Raw genomic sequence first — 19286 nt, forward strand, 5'->3', positions numbered from 1 at the left:
CCGTGACTTTTCGTCAAACGCCATATGAATGGCGTGGCATTAAAGTTCATCAACTCGCCGTGAAACACGAAATTGCTGTAACTTCAGTGTTCATGATTCTATCTCTCTCAAACTACATGTGTGTAACAACAGCCCCCCCCGCAGATATTCATATGGTTTTAAGAAATGGGCGTGGCAAAAAAACTGACCAGCGCCCCCTATAGGGCAACCCCGGCACTACGATGGCCGACATTTATACAAATCTATCGGGACATGTGTCGTTTCATAACAAACAAAAAAATATCTTGGATAGGTATGCTTGACCAAACAGGGAGGCCGCCATTTTGGATTAAGTGGCCATTTTTTTCCCATATTCCACATTTTTACTTGATGCACTTGTCCCAGGGCTTTCATCAGATTAACTTCAAATTAAGATCAGTGCCATCACAACAAGATGGAGATAAAAAGTGATTAAGAGATTGACCTTTCGTCACACCGTGTGACCGTGGCGTGGCGTCTTGAGTTTGATTAAACGCCATCAAAACACGAGGTTCTGTATCTCGGACATACATTGTCCAATCGAGTCCAAACTAGACATGTAAGACAAGGGTGCCATCCTGATGACATCTACACAGAAATTATGACTTGAAATTACAGCGCCCCCTGGTGGCTACAGGAAGTGACATGTTTTATACTTTGATGAACTGCTCCTGGCTGCTTTAAGATATCCAGCTCAAATGAACTCAGTCAAGTCATTGAATCAAGGTCAGAATTGTGACATTTCCTCCAACCATGTAAACATTGATGTTTGGCGAAGGATCTGATCATCAATCAGAAGATGGTGAGAAGGATCATCCTTCGCCAAAGGACACGATGTTATCATAACTCCACTGTGCATTGTCCTATCACTACAAAACTTCTGTCACATGGTCAGAGTCCAAGCCTGAACAGCTCTATGTGTCAATATTTCCTCAGTGTCATAGCGCCACCTACTGATTCGCCAGGAAACAGGAAGTACTTTGTTAATCCACTCTGCATTATCCAACCGGCTCCAAACTACTGACCTATGATCACAATCCTGAATAGAACAGCTCCATATATGAATATTAGTTCAGGATCATAGCGCCACCAATTGATCAGTGTGAAAATTAAGATGCGGAAACATTGTCCAATTGACACAAAATTTCTCATGCTACATCAGAGCGCCTACTTGAACAGATCTATATGTCTGTGCGTAATAATAGTGATGGCGCCACCTACTGGCAAACCTACTGCCGCAGAGCGCAAAACGCATGCAACGTGGAGAAGTGCATGCTCGATCGATGATGTGCGCTTGGTCATCGATCGCTCTCTCCACCGACCGCAACAGGCTTCAACGTGCGGGTGCTCGGGCCCGCAAGTGCTACAACGTAGCCCTAGTCTGAATTTGAAATTGATCAGATGAAAGCTCTACGACAAGTACATCAAAGAAAAAATGTGGAATATGGCTAAAATGGCCACTTAATTCAAAATGGCGGGCTTCCTGTTTGGTCTAGCATATCTATCCAAGAGACTTATTTGTTTGTTATAAAAAGACACATGCCCAAAACGATTTTTGTACATGTCGGCCAATCGTAGTGTCGGGGCTGCCCATTAGGGGGCGCTAGTCAGTTGTTTTGCCACGCCCATTCCTTAAAACCATTTGAATACCTTCAGGGGGGGGATTTTGCTAAACACATGTAGTTTGAGTGAGATAGAACCGTTAACACTGAAGTTGCAGCAATTTCGTGTTTCATGGCGAGTTGATGAACTTTGATGCCCCGCCATTAATATGGCGTTTGACGAAAAGTTACAGTTATCTTATGCCTTCATTATCAATGTCTTGAGACCCATTTGATAAAGTTTGACATGGTTGAGGTCAATGGATGAGGAGAAATACATCCAAGTGTAAGACATGCAAAAAAAAAGACATTTCCTGTTGCCACCAGGGGGCGCTGTGATTTCAAGTCATGATTTCTATGTAGATGTCATCAGGCCAGGACTCTTGTCTTACATGTCTAGTTTGGACTCGATTGGACCATGTATGTTCGAGATACAGATGCTCGTGTTTTGATGGCGTTTAATCAAAGTTTGACGCCACGCCACGGTCACACGGTGTGACGAAAACAAATTCCCTTGATCTTTTTTTTTCTCAATGTTGTTGTGATGACACTCATCTGAATTTGAGGTGATCAGATGAAAGCTCTACGACAAGTACATAAAACAAAAAAAAGTGGAATATGGCTTAAATGGACACTAAATTCAAAATGGCAGACTTCCTGTTGTTTTTTTCATATTGCTCCTTCAGACTTTTTTTCATGACTGGTCACGATACACCTATGTCCCGATTTTGGTGAAGATCGAAGAAGGGGAAACCTAGGGGCTGGTTCCAGGGGGCGCTGTTGAGCCATTTTGCCACGCCCAATTCAAATTACTCCAGAATACTAAAATATCCGCAGACCTTGAATTTCCTGCAAAGTTTCACAACTTTTTGAGCATGTCTAGACCCTGAAAAAGCCCCCCAAAGGGAAATAATAATAACTAGGGCTACGTTGTAGCACTAACGGGCCCGAGCACAGGCAATTTCAAGTCTGTTGCGGTCGGGGAAGAGAGAACGTTCGATGACCAAGCGCTCGTCTCAGCGTTGCATGCATTTGCGCACTGCTGCGATATAAACGCTCCACTTCCTGTAGCCAGCAGGTAGCGCTATGATTTTAAGTCATGGTGTCTTTATTGATGTCATCAGGTCGCGCTTCTTGTCTTACATGTGTAGTTTGAACTCGATTGGACCAAATATGTCCAAGATACAGAAGCTTGTGTTTTGATGGCGTTTAGTCACATTTTGACGCCTCGCCACGGTCACACGGTGTGGTGAAAAATTGATCTTTCAATAACTTTAGATCTCCATCTTGTTGTGATGACACTCGTCTAAATTTTCAGTTGATCTGATGAAAGCTCTCCAAGAAGTACTTGAAAATAAAAAACATGGAATATGGTCCAAATAGAAAATGGCGGGGTTCCTGTTGCGTTTTTCAAATTGCTCCGAGCGCGTTTTTTGTGCATCTGGTGATGATACACAACTGTCTTCAATTTCGTGAGGATCAGTGAATTCTAAATGAGGTGTTTCTCCATAAATGAGGGGAAGCTCCGTTGGTGGCGCTGTTGAGCCATTTTGCCACGCCCATTCTTTAAAACCATCTGAATATCTTCAAGGGAGGGGGGCTGATGATACACACATGTAGTTTGAGGGAGATGGACCCATGAACACGGAAGTTAAAGCGTTTTCGTGTGTCATGGCGAGCTGATGTGACGCCCCGCCACAGTCAGACAGTGTGACGAAAAGTTGTTTCTTTGATAACTTTAGATCTCCATCTTGTTGTGATGACGCTCGTCTAAATTTTCAGTTGATGTGATGAAAGCTGTACGAGAAGTATATCAAAGTAAAAGATTATGGAATATGACCAAAATGGCCACGAAATCGAAAATGGCGTGCTTCCTGTTGCGTTTTTCATATTGCTCCGAGCGCGTTTTTTGTGCATCTGGTGATGATACACAACTGTCTTCAATTTCGTGCGGATCAGTGAATGCTAAATGAGGTGTTTCTCCGTAAATGAGGGAAAGCACCGTTGGTGGCGCTGTTGAGCCATTTTGCCACACCCATTTCCAAATACCCCAGATTACGTAAATTTTCACGAGGCCCATAATCTGCCCTATAGATGTTGAAGGCATTCTGTAGTGAGAACACATTCAAGCACATGTCCTACACCTCCATGAGAGGGGGGAGGGCTGAGAAGGGGGAGGGATGAGAGGGGTGAAAGGGGGTGGGGTAAGATGGGGGCGGGTTGATCTGAGGAGGTCTGTTTTAGACAGAGTAAAAAGGTGCTGTTTTAAATTATCCTTGGGGTATTTTTACCAAAATATTTTACAGACATTTCATTAAGACCCCAAGGAACCATATCAACTGTGTTGAAATGGAAATAATATGTCCCCTTTAAAGCGAATATGTCCCCTTTAAGCGGTTTCGTGTGTCATGGTGAGCTGATTTGACGCCCCGCCACAGTCAGACGGTGTGTCGAAAAGTTGTTTCTTTGATAACTTTAGATCTCCATCTTGTTGTGATGCCACCCGTCTAAATTTTAAATTGATGTGATGAAAGCTCTCCGACAAATAAATCAAAGCGCACGATGTACAAAAACAAGACATTTCCTGATGCCACCAGGGGGCGCTTTCCTTTTAAGTCATGATTTCTAGGTAGATGTCTTCCGGTCGCGACTCTTGTCTTATATGTGTAGTTTGGAGTCGATTGGACAAAATATGTCTAAGTTACAGAAGCTCGCTTATATTGGCGTTTAGTCGAACTTTGAGACCTCTCCACGGTCACACGGTATGATGAAAAGTTTAAATATTGATAACTTTAGATCTTCATCTTGTTTTGTAGAGTCTCATCTAATTTTTAAGTTGATCTGATGAAAGCTGTCTGAGGAGTGCATAAAAACATAACACATACCAAAAACAAGACATTTCCCTGTTGCCACCAGGGGGCGCTGTGATTGTAAGTCACAATTTCTGCACCGATGTCTTCTGGTGGCAACTCTTGTCGTATGTGTCTAGTTTGGACTCAATTGGACAAAATATGTCTGAAATATGGAAGCTTGTGTTTTGATGGCGTTTCATCAAACTTTAACGCCACACCACGGTCAGACGGTTTTGCTAAAACGTAATCCTTCAATAACTTTAGATCTCCAATTTGTTGTGATGACGATCGTCTAAATTTGAAATTGATCTGATGAAAGCTGTACGACAAGTACATCAAAGAAAAAATATGGAATATGACCAAAATGTCCACTAAAGTCAAACTGGCGGGCTTCCTGTTGCGTTATTCATAATGCACTAATGGACTTTTTTGTGCATCTAGTCATGATACACAATAATCTTTGTTTTCTTTGAGGATCGGTGAATGCTAAATGAGGGGCTTTTTCGTAGGTGGCGCTCTTGAGCCATTTTTTCACGCCCTTTTCAAAATACTCCAGAATACGTAATTTTACGCCGCCTTCGAATTTGCTGCAAACTCCTACAACTTTTTGAGCACATTAAAGCCCTCAAAAAGCCAATGAGTTTAAACAGAGAAAAATAATAATAACTAGGGCTACGTTGTAGCACTAACGGGCCCGAGCACAGGCAATTTCAAGTCTGTTGCGGTCGGGGAAGAGAGAACGTTCGATGACCAAGCGTTCGTCTCAGCGTTGCATGCATTTGCGCACTGCTGCAAGATAAACGCTTCACTTCCTGTAGCCAGCAGGTGGCGCTATGATTTTAAGTCATGGTGTCTTTGTTGATGTCATCAGGTCGCGCTTCTTGTCTTACATGTGTAGTTTGCACCTCGATTGGACCAAATATGTCCAAGATACAGAAGCTTGTGTTTTGATGGCGTTTAGTCACATTTTGACGCCTCGCCACGGTCACACGGTGTGGCGAAAAATTGATCTTTCAATAACTTTAGATCTCCATCTTGTTGTGATGACACTCGTCTAAATTTTCAGTTGATCTGATGAAAGCTCTCCAAGAAGTACTTGAAAATAAAAAACATGGAATATGGTCCAAATAGAAAATGGCGGGGTTCCTGTTGCGTTTTTCAAATTGCTCCGAGCGCGTTTTTTGTGCATCTGGTGATGATACACAACTGTCTTCAATTTCGTGAGGATCAGTGAATTCTAAATGAGGTGTTTCTCCATAAATGAGGGGAAGCTCCGTTGGTTGCGCTGTTGAGCCATTTTGCCACGCCCATTCTTTAAAACCATCTGAATATCTTCAAGGGAGGGGGGCTGATGATACACACATGTAGTTTGAGGGAGATGGACCCATGAACACGGAAGTTAAAGCGTTTTTGTGTGTCATGGCGAGCTGATGTGACGCCCCGCCACAGTCAGACAGTGTGACGAAAAGTTGTTTCTTTGATAACTTTAGATCTCCATCTTGTTGTGATGACGCTCGTCTAAATTTTCAGTTGATGTGATGAAAGCTGTACGAGAAGTATATCAAAGTAAAAGATTATGGAATATGACCAAAATGGCCACGAAATCGAAAATGGCGTGCTTCCTGTTGCGTTTTTCATATTGCTCCGAGCGCGTTTTTTGTGCATCTGGTGATGATACACAACTGTCTTCAATTTCGTGCGGATCAGTGAATGCTAAATGAGGTGTTTCTCCGTAAATGAGGGAAAGCACCGTTGGTGGCGCTGTTGAGCCATTTTGCCACACCCATTTCCAAATACCCCAGATTACGTAAATTTTCACGAGGCCCATAATCTGCCCTATAGATGTTGAATGCATTCTGTAGTGAGAACACATTCAAGCACATGTCCTACACCTCCATGAGAGGGGGGAGGGGTGAGAAGGGGGAGGGATGAGAGGGGTGAAAGGGGGTGGGGTAAGATGGGGGCGGGTTGATCTGAGGAGGTCTGTTTTAGACAGAGTAAAAAGGTGCTGTTTTAAATTATCCTTGGGGTATTTTTACCAAAATATTTTACAGACATTTCATTAAGACCCCAAGGAACCATATCAACTGTGTTGAAATGGAAATAATATGTCCCCTTTAAAGCGAATATGTCCCCTTTAAGCGGTTTCGTGTGTCATGGTGAGCTGATTTGACGCCCCGCCACAGTCAGACGGTGTGTCGAAAAGTTGTTTCTTTGATAACTTTAGATCTCCATCTTGTTGTGATGCCACCCGTCTAAATTTTAAATTGATGTGATGAAAGCTCTCCGACAAATAAATCAAAGCGCACGATGTACAAAAACAAGACATTTCCTGATGCCACCAGGGGGCGCTTTCCTTTTAAGTCATGATTTCTAGGTAGATGTCTTCCGGTCGCGACTCTTGTCTTATATGTGTAGTTTGGAGTCGATTGGACAAAATATGTCTAAGTTACAGAAGCTTGCTTATATTGGCGTTTAGTCGAACTTTGAGACCTCACCACGGTCACACGGTGTGATGAAAAGTTTAAATATTGATAACTTTAGATCTTCATCTTGTTTTGTAGAGTCTCATCTAATTTTTAAGTTGATCTGATGAAAGCTCTCCGAGTAGTACATAAAAACATAACACGTCTTAAAAACAAGACATTTCCTGTTGCCCCCAGGGGGCGCTGTGATTGTAAGTCACAATTTCTGCACCGATGTCTTCTGGTCGCGATTCTTGTCGTATGTGTCTAGTTTGGACTCAATTGGACAAAATATGTCTGAAATATGGAAGCTTGTGTTTTGATGGCGTTTCATCAAACTTTAACGCCACACCAGGGTCAGACGGTTTTGCTAAAACGTAATCCTTCAATAACTTTAGATCTCCACTTTGTTGTGATGACATTCGTCTAAATTTGAAGTTGATCTGATGAAAGCTGTACGACAAGTACATCAAAGAAAAAATATGGAATATGACCAAAATGGCCACTAAAGTCAAACTGGCGGGCTTCCTGTTGCGTTATTCATAATGCACTGATGGACTTTTTTGTGCATCTACTCATGATACACAATAGTCTATGTTTTTTTTGAGGATCGGTGAATGCTAAATGAGGGGCTTTTCCGTAGGTGGCGCTCTTGAGCCATTTTGCCACGCCCTTTTCAAAATACTTCAGAAAACGTAAACTTGCGCACATTTGTAATTTACTGTACACTTTAGAAACTTTTTGAGCACGTTAAAGCCCTCAAAAAGCCAATTCACTGAGCGAAGAAAAATAATAATAACTAGGGCTACGTTGTAGCACTAACGGGCCCGAGCAAAGGCAATTTCAAGTCTGTTGCGGTCGGGGAAGAGAGAACGTTCGATGACCAAGCGCTCGTCTCAGCGTTGCATGCATTTGCGCACTGCTGCGATATAAACGCTTCACTTCCTGTAGCCAGCAGGTGGCGCTATGATTTTAAGTCATGGTGTCTTTGTTGATGTCATCAGGTCGCGCTTCTTGTCTTACATGTGTAGTTTGAACTCGATTGGACCAAATATGTCCAAGATACAGAAGCTTGTGTTTTGATGGCGTTTAGTCACATTTTGACGCCTCGCCACGGTCACACGGTGTGGCGAAAAATTGATCTTTCAATAACTTTAGATCTCCATCTTGTTGTGATGACACTCGTCTAAATTTTCAGTTGATCTGATGAAAGCTCTCCAAGAAGTACTTGAAAATAAAAAACATGGAATATGGTCCAAATAGAAAATGGCGGGGTTCCTGTTGCGTTTTTCAAATTGCTCCGAGCGCGTTTTTTGTGCATCTGGTGATGATACACAACTGTCTTCAATTTCGTGAGGATCAGTGAATTCTAAATGAGGTGTTTCTCCATAAATGAGGGGAAGCTCCGTTGGTTGCGCTGTTGAGCCATTTTGCCACGCCCATTCTTTAAAACCATCTGAATATCTTCAAGGGAGGGGGGCTGATGATACACACATGTAGTTTGAGGGAGATGGACCCATGAACACGGAAGTTAAAGCGTTTTCGTGTGTCATGGCGAGCTGATGTGACGCCCCGCCACAGTCAGACAGTGTGACGAAAAGTTGTTTCTTTGATAACTTTAGATCTCCATCTTGTTGTGATGACGCTCGTCTAAATTTTCAGTTGATGTGATGAAAGCTGTACGAGAAGTATATCAAAGTAAAAGATTATGGAATATGACCAAAATGGCCACGAAATCGAAAATGGCGTGCTTCCTGTTGCGTTTTTCATATTGCTCCGAGCGCGTTTTTTGTGCATCTGGTGATGATACACAACTGTCTTCAATTTCGTGCGGATCAGTGAATGCTAAATGAGGTGTTTCTCCGTAAATGAGGGAAAGCACCGTTGGTGGCGCTGTTGAGCCATTTTGCCACACCCATTTCCAAATACCCCAGATTACGTAAATTTTCACGAGGCCCATAATCTGCCCTATAGATGTTGAATGCATTCTGTAGTGAGAACACATTCAAGCACATGTCCTACACCTCCATGAGAGGGGGGAGGGGTGAGAAGGGGGAGGGATGAGAGGGGTGAAAGGGGGTGGGGTAAGATGGGGGCGGGTTGATCTGAGGACGTCTGTTTTAGACAGAGTAAAAAGGTGCTGTTTTAAATTATCCTTGGGGTATTTTTACCAAAATATTTTACAGACATTTCATTAAGACCCCAAGGAACTATATCAACTGTGTTGAAATGGAAATAATATGTCCCCTTTAAAGCGAATATGTCCCCTTTAAGCGGTTTCGTGTGTCATGGTGAGCTGATTTGACGCCCCGCCACAGTCAGACGGTGTGTCGAAAAGTTGTTTCTTTGATAACTTTAGATCTCCATCTTGTTGTGATGCCACCCGTCTAAATTTTAAATTGATGTGATGAAAGCTCTCCGACAAATAAATCAAAGCGCACGATGTACAAAAACAAGACATTTCCTGATGCCACCAGGGGGCGCTTTCCTTTTAAGTCATGATTTCTAGGTAGATGTCTTCCGGTCGCGACTCTTGTCTTATATGTGTAGTTTGGAGTCGATTGGACAAAATATGTCTAAGTTACAGAAGCTTGCTTATATTGGCGTTTAGTCGAACTTTGAGACCTCACCACGGTCACACGGTGTGATGAAAAGTTTAAATATTGATAACTTTAGATCTTCATCTTGTTTTGTAGAGTCTCATCTAATTTTTAAGTTGATCTGATGAAAGCTCTCCGAGTAGTACATAAACACATAACACGTCTTAAAAACAAGACATTTCCTGTTGCCCCCAGGGGGCGCTGTGATTGTAAGTCACAATTTCTGCACCGATGTCTTCTGGTCGCGATTCTTGTCGTATGTGTCTAGTTTGGACTCAATTGGACAAAATATGTCTGAAATATGGAAGCTTGTGTTTTGATGGCGTTTCATCAAACTTTAACGCCACACCACGGTCAGACGGTTTTGCTAAAACGTAATCCTTCAATAACTTTAGATCTCCAATTTGTTGTGATGACGATCGTCTAAATTTGAAGTTGATCTGATGAAAGCTGTACGACAAGTACATCAAAGAAAAAATATGGAATATGACCGAAATGGCCACTAAAGTCAAACTGGCGGGCTTCCTGCTGCGTTATTCATAATGCACTGATGGACTTTTTTGTGCATCTTGTCATGAGACACAATAATCTATGTTTTTTTTGAGGATCGGTGAATGCTAAATGAGGGGCTTTTCCGTAGGTGGCGCTCTTGAGCCATTTTGCCACGCCCTTTTCAAAATACTTCAGAAAACGTAAACTTGCGCACATTTGTAATTTACTGTACACTTTAGAAACTTTTTGAGCACGTTAAAGCCCTCAAAAAGCCAATTCACTGAGCGAAGAAAAATAATAATAATAATAATCTTTTCAATTTCAATAGGTCCTCTCACCGATTTCGGTGCTCGGGCCCTAACTAGGGCTACGTTGTAGCACTAACGGGCCCGAGCACAGGCAATTTCAAGTCTGTTGCGGCCGGGGAAGAGAGAACGATCGATGACCAAGCGCACGTCTCTGCCGTGCGTGCGTTTTAAGCTCTGCAGCAAGGATAGGCGCTTCTCTTTCTGTAGCCAGCAGATGGTGCTATCGTTTTAAATCATGGTGTCTTTGTAGATGTCATCAGGTCGCGACTCATGTCTTACATGTCTGGTTTGGACTGGATTGGACCAAATATGTCCAAGATACAGAAGCTCATGTTTTAATGGCATGTAATCAAACTTTGACGTCACGCCAAGGTCACACCGTGAGACAAGAAATCGATCTTTTAATAACTTTTCATCTCCATCTTGTTGTGATGACACTCAACTAAATTCCACGTTGATCTGATGAAAGCTCCACAACAAGTACATCAAAGTAAAAGTGTGGAATATGGCCAAAATGGCTACCAAATCCAAAATGGCGGGCTTCCTGTGTGGTTTAGCATATCTGTCCAAGAGACTTATTTCTTTGTCATGAAAAGACACATGTCCCTATTGATTTTTGTAGATGTAGACCAATCGTAGTGCCGCGGCTGCCCTTTAGGGGGCACTTGTCAGTTATTTTGACACGCCCATTCCTTAAAACTATCTGTATATCTTCAGGGGTGGGCTGTAGATACACACATGTAGTTTGAGGGAGCTGGACCCATGAACACGGAAGTTACAGCAATTTCGTGTGTCATGGCGAGTTGAACTTTGATGACACGCCATTAATAATCCGCATGAATAAAAGTCACAGTAATCGTAAGCCTACATTATTAATGTCTTGAGACCCATTAGACCCAGTTTGACATGGTTTCACAAAGTGGATGAGGAGAAATACATCCAAGTGTAAAATGTACCAAAAAAAGACATTTCCTGCTGCGACCAGGAGGCTCTGTGATTTTTAGTCACAATATCTTGTATATGTCTTCAGGTCGCAACTTTTGTCGTACATGTGTAGTTTGGAATCGATTGGACCAAATATGTCTGAGATAGAGAGCTCGTGTTTTGATGGCGTTTCATGAAACTTTGACGCCACGCCACGGTCAGACGGTGTGACGAAAAGTTTATCTTTCAATAACTTTTGATCTCTATTTTGTTGTGATGATACTCGTCTAAATTTTAAGTTGATATGGTGAAAACTCTACGAGAAGTACATCAAAGTAAAAATATGGAATATGACCAAAATGGCCACTTAATCCAAAATGGCGGGTATCCTGTTAACTTTTTCACAATGGTCTTTGAGGCTTTTTTGTGCATCTTGTCATGATACACAACTATCCTCATTTTTGTGAGGATCAGTGAATGCTAAATGAGGGGCTTTTCCGTAGGTGGCGCTGTTGAGCCATTTTGCCACGCCCATTTCCAAATACTCCAGAATACGTAAATTTACACCACTTTCTAATTTACTGCAAACTTTTACAACTTTTTGAGCATGTTTAAAAATTCTCAGAATAATACTTTCAATTTCAATAGGGCCTCCCACCGATTTCGGTGCTCGGGCCCTAATAACTAGGGCTACGTTGCAGCACTAACGGACCTGAGCACAGGCGATTTCAAGTCTGTTGCGGTCGGTGAAGAAAGAGCGTTCGATGACCAAGCGCTCGTCTCCTTATTAAATGCGTTTGGGCACTGCAGCAAGGATAAACGCCTCACTTTCTGTAGCCAACAGGTGGTGCTATCGTTTTAAATCATGGTGTCTTTGTAGATGTCATAAGGTTGCGACTCTTGTCTTACAAGTCTGGTTTGGACTGGATTGGACCAAATATGTCCAAGATACAGAAGCTCATGTTTTAATTGCGTGTAATCAAACTTTGACGTCACGCCGCGGTCACACCATGAGACAAGAAATCAATCTTTTAATAACATTTCATCTCCATCTTGTTGTGATGACACTCAACTAAATTTCACGTTGATCTGTTGAAAGCTCTAGAACAAGTACATCAAAGTAAAAGTGTGGATTATGGCCAAAATGGCTACCAAATCCAAAATGGCGGGCTTCCTGTGTGGTTTAGCATATCTGTCCGAGAGACTTATTTCTTTGTCATCAAAAGACACATGTCACTTTCGATTTTTGTAGATGTAGACTAATCGTAGTGCTGGGGCTGCCCTTTAGGGGCCGCTAGTCAGTTATTTTGACACGCCCATTCCTTAAAACCATCTGAATATCTTCAGGGGTGGGCTGTTGATACACACATGTAGTTTGAGGGAGCTGGACCCTTGAACACAGAAGTTACAGCAATATCGTGTGTCAAGGCGAGTTGAACTTTGATGACACCCCATTAATAATCCGCATGATAAAAAGTCACAGTAATCGTAAGCCTACATTCTCAATGTCTTGAGACCCATTTGACACAGTTTGACGTGGTTTCACAAAGTGGATGAGGAGAAATACATCAAATTGTAAAATGTACCAAAAACAAGACATTTCCTGATGCCACCAGGAGACGCTGTGATTTTAAGTCACGATATATTGTAGATGTCTTCAGGTCGCGACTCTTGTCTTACATGTGTAGTCTGGAGTCGATTGGACCAAATATGTCTGAGATAGAGAGCTCGTGTTTTGATGCTGTTTCATCAAACTTTGACGCCACGCCACGGTCAGACAGTATGACGAAAAGTTCATCTTTCAATAACTTTTGATCTCCATTTTGTTGTGATGACACTCGTCTAAATTTTAAGTTGATATGGTGAAAACTCTACGAGAAGTACATCAAAGTAAAAATATGGAATATGACCAAAATGGCCACTTAATCCAAAATGGCGGGCTTCCTGTTAATTTTTTCATTATAGTCTGTGAGTCTTTTTTGTGCATCTTGTCATGATACACAACTATCCTTATTTTCATGAGGATCAGTGAATGCTAAATGAGGGGCTTTTCCGTAGGTGGCGCTGTTGAGCCATTTGGCCACGCCCATTTCTAAATACTCCAGAATATTTAAATTTACACCACTTTCTAATTTATTGCAAACTTTTGCAACTTTTTGAGCATGTTTAAAAAATTCTCAGAATAATCCTTTCAATTTCAATAGGGCCTCTCACCAGAGGTGCTCGGGCCCTAATAATAATAATAATCTTTTCAATTTCAATAGGGCCTCCCACCGATTTCGGTGCTCGGGCCCTAATAATCTTTTCAATTTCAATAGGTCCTCTCACCGATTTCGGTGCTCGGGCCCTAATAATAATCTTTTCAATTTCAATAGGTCCTCTCACCGATTTCGGTGCTCGGGCCCTAACTAGGGCTACGTTGTAGCACTAACAGGCCCGAGCACAGGCAATTTCAAGTCTGTTGCGGTCGGGGAAGAGAGACCGTTCGATGACCAAGCGCTCGTCTCAGCGTTGCATGCATTTGCGCACTGATGCAAGATAAACGCTTCACTTCCTGTAGCCAGCAGGTGGCGCTATGATTTTAAGTCATGGTGTCTTTGTTGATGTCATCAGGTCGCGCTTCTTGTCTTACATGTGTAGTTTGAACTCGATTGGACCAAATATGTCCAAGATACAGAAGCTCATGCTTTGATGGCGTTTAGTCACATTTTGATGCCTCGCCACGGTCACACGGTGTGGCGAAAAATTGATCTTTCAATAACTTTAGATCTCCATCTTGTTGTGATGACACTCGTCTAAATTTTCAGTTGATCTGATGAAAGCTCTCCAAGAAGTACTTGAAAATAAAAAACATGGAATATGGTCCAAATCGAAAATGGCGGGGTTCCTGTTGCGTTTTTCACATTGCTCCGAGCGCGTTTTTTGTGCATCTGGTGATGATACACAACCGTCTTCAATTTCGTGCGGATCAGTGAATGCTAAATGAGATGTTTCTCCGTAAATGAGGGAAAGCACCGTTGGTGGCGCTGTTGAGCCATTTTGCCACACCCATTTCCAAATACCCCAGAATACGTACATTTTCACGAGGCCCATAATCTGCCCTATAGATGTTGAATGCATTCTGTAGTGAGAACACATTCAAGTACATGTCCTACACCTCCATGAGAGGGGGGAGGGGTGAGAAGATGGAGGGATGAGAGGGGTGAAAGGGGGTGGGGTAAGATGGGGGCGGGGTGAGAGGGGGGCGGGCCTTCAAAACAGGTTGATCTGAGGAGGTCTGTTTTAGACAGAGTAAAAAGGTGCTGTTTTAAATTATCCTTGGGGTATTTTTACCAAAATATTTTACAGACATTTCATTAAGACCCCAAGGAACCATATCAACTGTGGTGAAATGGAAATAATATGTCCCCTTTAAAGCGAATATGTCCCCTTTAAAGCGTTTTCGTGTGTCATGGGGAGCTGCTTTGATGCCCCGCCACAGTTAGACTGGGTGTCGAAAAGTTGTTTCTTTGATAACTTTAGATCTCCATCTTGTTGTGATGCCACCCGTCTAAATTTTAAATTGATGTGATGAAAGCTCTCCGACAAATAAATCAAAGAGTAAGATGACCAAAACAAGACATTTCCTGATGCCACCAGGGGGCGCTTTCCTTTTAAGTCATGATTTCTAGGTAGATGTCCTCCAGTCGCGACTCTTGTCTTATATGTGTAGTTTGGAGTCGATTGGACAAAATATGTCTAAGTTACAGAAGCTCGCTTATATTGGCGTTTAGTCGAACTTTGAGACCTCACCACGGTCACACGGTATGATGAAAAGTTTAAATATTGATAACTTTAGATCTTCATCTTGTTTTGTAGAGTCTCATCTAATTTTTAAGTTGATCTGATGAAAGCTGTCTGAGTAGTACATAAAAACATAACACGCACCAAAAACAAGACATTTCCTGTTGCCACCAGGGGGCGCTGTGATTGTAAGTCACAATTTCTGCACCGATGTCTTCTGGTGGCGACTCTTGTCGTATGTGTCTAGTTTGGACTCAATTGGACAAAATATGTCTGAAATATGGAAGCTTGTGTTTTGATGGCGTTTCATCAAACTTTAACGCCACACCACGGTCAGACGGTTTTGCTAAAACGTAATCCTTCAATAACTTTAGATCTCCAATTTGTTGTGATGACGATCGTCTAAATTTGAAGTTGATCTGATGAAAGCTGTACATCAAAGAAAAAATATGGAATATGACCAAAATGGCCACTAAAGTCAAACTGCCGGGCTTCCTGTTGCGTTATTCATAATGCACTGATGGACTTTTTTGTGCATCTAGTCATGATACACAATAGTCTTTGTTTTTTTTGAAGATCGGTGAATGCTAAATGACGGGCTTTTCCATAGGTGGCGCTCTTGAGGCATTTTGCCACGCCCTTTTCAAAATACTCCAGAATACGTACATTTTTGCCGCCTTCGAATTTACTGCAAACTCCTACAACTTTTTGAGCACATTAAAGCCCTCAAAAAGCCAATTCATTTAAGCTAAGAAAAATAATAATAATAATAATAATAATAATAATCATTTCAATTTCAATAGGGCCTCCCACCGATTTCGGTGCTCGGGCCCTAATAATCATTTCAATTTCAATAGGGCCTCCCACCGATTTCGGTGCTCGGGCCCTAATAATAATCATTCAATTTCAATAGGGCCTCCCACCAATTTCGGTGCTCGGGCCCTAAAAATCCTTAAGAATTCAATAGGGCCTCACACCGATTTCGGTGCTCAGGCCCTAATAATAATAAAAATCCTTAAGAATTCAATAGGGCCTCACACCGATTTCGGTGCTCGGGCCCTAATAAATCTAGGAAGAATCAATACCTTTAAATAGCTTGAAAATTAAGTCTTCAGAAGGTACATGTCGTGCAAGTTAGTTTTTAATGTGCTGACAAGCAGTTTTTACAGGGGAATAAATAGACAGCTCTTTACTCCTATTCCCAGGGACTGCTGGATGTAGCCTTCACAAATCAGAACAGATTTTTCCATCTTCTCACCTAACTCTCAACCAGAAAGCAAATAGATGTATTTAACAAAATGCTATTAGTTTATTTAGAACCTCACAGTAGCAAATTGCTAGTTTGTTAATTCTACTAATAAAGTTTATTAGTAGAGTAAATTAAAGGATCATCTAGTTTGTGTGTGTGTGTGTTAGTGTGTGTGCGTGCATGCGTGCGTGCATGTTTAAATACTCACCCTCACACAGCTCCCTAGGTTGAGGTGCCTCAGCTCTATGCAGAAAGTCAGGATGCTCAGAATAGATGTTTGCTGGAGATACAAGGAGAAAGAAAGTCACAGGGTTAGAGACTTATGCTTTAAAACTAGGCGTTATTAAACTAGAAAATTCCTCCTGCCGAAAAGAGACTTTTAGTGTTTTGGGGAAGAGAGACAGACTGGCTGCTTTAAGAGAGAGAGACAGCCCAAGAGAGAGAGAGAGAAAATGTACCAGTTTCAGAGAGAGACTCAGAGAGAAAGAGAAAGAGAGTGACTGGTTTAAGAAAGAGAGAGCGACTTGATCAGTAGGGGGCGCTATCACTAACACTGCATACACTCATAGGTCTCTTCAGGTCAGGGCTCTGATCATGTGACAGAATTTTGGGGTTGATTGCTCATAGTTAATTTTCAAACTGACCACTAGGTGGCACTATCACTATTAGTGTGTATGCAGTCATAGTCTTGCCTTGATCAGATGTTGATTCTGATCATGTGACAGAATTTTGGGGTTGATTCGTAAAAACGTCATTTTCACCCTGACCACTAGGTGGCGCTATCCCTATCAATGAATACACCCTAATATATCTGTTCAGGTCTGGCATCTGATGAAGTGTGTCCAATTTGGGGCCAATTGCCAAAACTTCATTTTCAGACCAACCACTAGGTGTCGCTATCACTATCAATAAATACACACTAATATATCTGTTCAGGTCTGGAATCTGATGTGTGTGATTTGGGTCCGATTGCTCAATCTTCATTTTCCCAATGACCACTAGGTGTCAAAGTTTCCCTTCTGAAAGACCCAGAAAATGACAATATTAAAGTTCTTCCCTCAATTGGACTTGAACCCCCGACGTTTGAGTTACTAACCCTCTTCTGTAACCACTAGACTACCTATGCTGTTGAACACCTTTGAAGTGGCTACTATAAAGATCTCACTGTCCCCCTTTCCCCCTCAGGCCCCCCTCCTCAGCGTGTGTATCTTCACTAGCGACGCACCTGTGACACAGAGGACCTGAGGAGAAGGTCCCAAACAAAATGCTCTAATTGAAAATCTATAACTCCTATCAGATAAATGAAAACACCCTGAGAACCACAACACTTGGACTAACAAGTACATATCTATCAGGCCATGCGAGCAGTTTAGAAATGTAGTTCTCATTTCATAAATCTCATCCTTTTGCTATCATTAGTTTTAAATGAAGAGACATTTTTCCACCCTCTAGCACCGTCATCAAACAAATACTTGTTACTCCAAAACTATAAAGTACCAAAAGTAATTTTTGGCTTCTGTTGGTTTTGAAGTCACAACCAGTGGATCACTGAGTCAGCGACAGATCCACTAATCCAATCACATTGACTTAAGATATCATTGACAGTTGATTATTTAAAGAATTCAACAGTTCCCCCCTGAAAGACAAAGAAAAAAACTCAATGTTTGTATCTTACCCACATTGGTACTGGAACACGCCATTTTGAGTAACTGTCCCTCTGCTCCTCTGAATGCACTACCTGCTGTGTTGATTAACACCTGTGAAGTCTAAAAATAGATCTGACTGTCCCCTGTTCCCCCTTTGGCCCCCCTCCCTCTGCGTGTGTGGCTCTGATTACGCCAGGTGTGCCAGAATGAGAGGGAGACATAAGAGCTCGGGAGAACCTCCCGAACAAAATGCTCTAATTCAAAAACTATAACTCCTATCCGATAAATGAAAACACCTTGAGAATTACAAGATGTGGTCGAACTAGGACATATCTATATTATTGTTTAGAGCCCAAAAATGAGGCTGTAGGAGCAGTTTAGAAACGTACTTCTCATTTCACAAATTCTCCTCCTTCTCCATCATTACTTTTAATGGAAGTGACATTTTTCCACACTCTAGCACCGTCATCAAACAAATACTTTTTACTCAAAAACTATAAGTCCTATCTGGAAAATGAAAACATTTTGAGAATCACAAGAATTTACACTACAACCATATATATTTTTTAGTCGTGAGAGCTGAGAAATGGAGCCGTGGGAGCGATTTACGTTTAATTTTTCAGTTTTAATCTTTTCAGAAAAATCTTCAGAATTAACATGGGGCTCCAATGGGAGAAGGATCCGGAAGCACAGGTCCGAGAGATTTGCGAGTGACATGTCTGCGAAGGAAACAACCTCACCACCTAAAATATCTAAAAATCATGTCTGAGGACCTCCGTTTGGGGATTTGAGAGCAGTTTTAGTGCACCCGGGGTACCTGAAAACAGGTCTTTTTCGCACTGTCGCTCTTTTGGTAAAGCGAGATTGAGTCCCATTGTACGTTTTCGGCTACGTTATCGCGATTTTTGAGTGAACCGGGGGACGAATCAAAAATCTGAATAATAGCACACCATTCGACGTAATTTCGCAGGTTTATTTGTGGGTCTTGTGAATGTGCGCGCCGAACTTTTTGGCAGAAGAAATAAATATAACTAGAAAATTCCTCCTGCCGAGAAATTTCAAAATGGGTGCCTTCTGCCTCCGGGTCGAAAAGAGACTTTTTGTTTTTTGGGGAAGAGAGACAGACTGTCTCAATTTGAGAGAGAGAGAGAGAGAGAGAGAGAGAGAGAGAGAGAGAGAGAGAGACTGGCTGCTTTAAGAGAGCGATAGACAGACCCAGAGAAGGAGAGACCCAGAGAGGGAGAATGGCTAGTATAAAAAAGAGAGAGAGGGACTGGTTTAAGAGAGAGAGAGAGAGACTTGATCAGTAGGTGGCACCATCGCTAACACTGCATACACACTCATTGAC

The 19286-nt window shown here is 42.0% G+C and overlaps 1 protein-coding gene across 1 annotated transcript in view; it reads right to left on the reverse strand.

The window, feature by feature from the left end:
• The window catches only part of fbxl4 (F-box and leucine-rich repeat protein 4), a 72142-nt gene that overhangs the window by 35732 nt on the left and 17124 nt on the right, over positions 1 to 19286 (reverse strand). Inside the window, exon 6 of the mRNA XM_062398936.1 lies at positions 16501 to 16572. Within this exon, the coding sequence (XP_062254920.1) occupies positions 16501 to 16572 (72 nt within the window). The remainder of the gene's footprint in view (positions 1 to 16500; positions 16573 to 19286) is intronic.

Source organism: Platichthys flesus, chromosome 11, assembly GCF_949316205.1.
Source record: "Platichthys flesus chromosome 11, fPlaFle2.1, whole genome shotgun sequence".
NCBI classification, from domain to species: Eukaryota; Metazoa; Chordata; class Actinopteri; order Pleuronectiformes; family Pleuronectidae; genus Platichthys; species Platichthys flesus.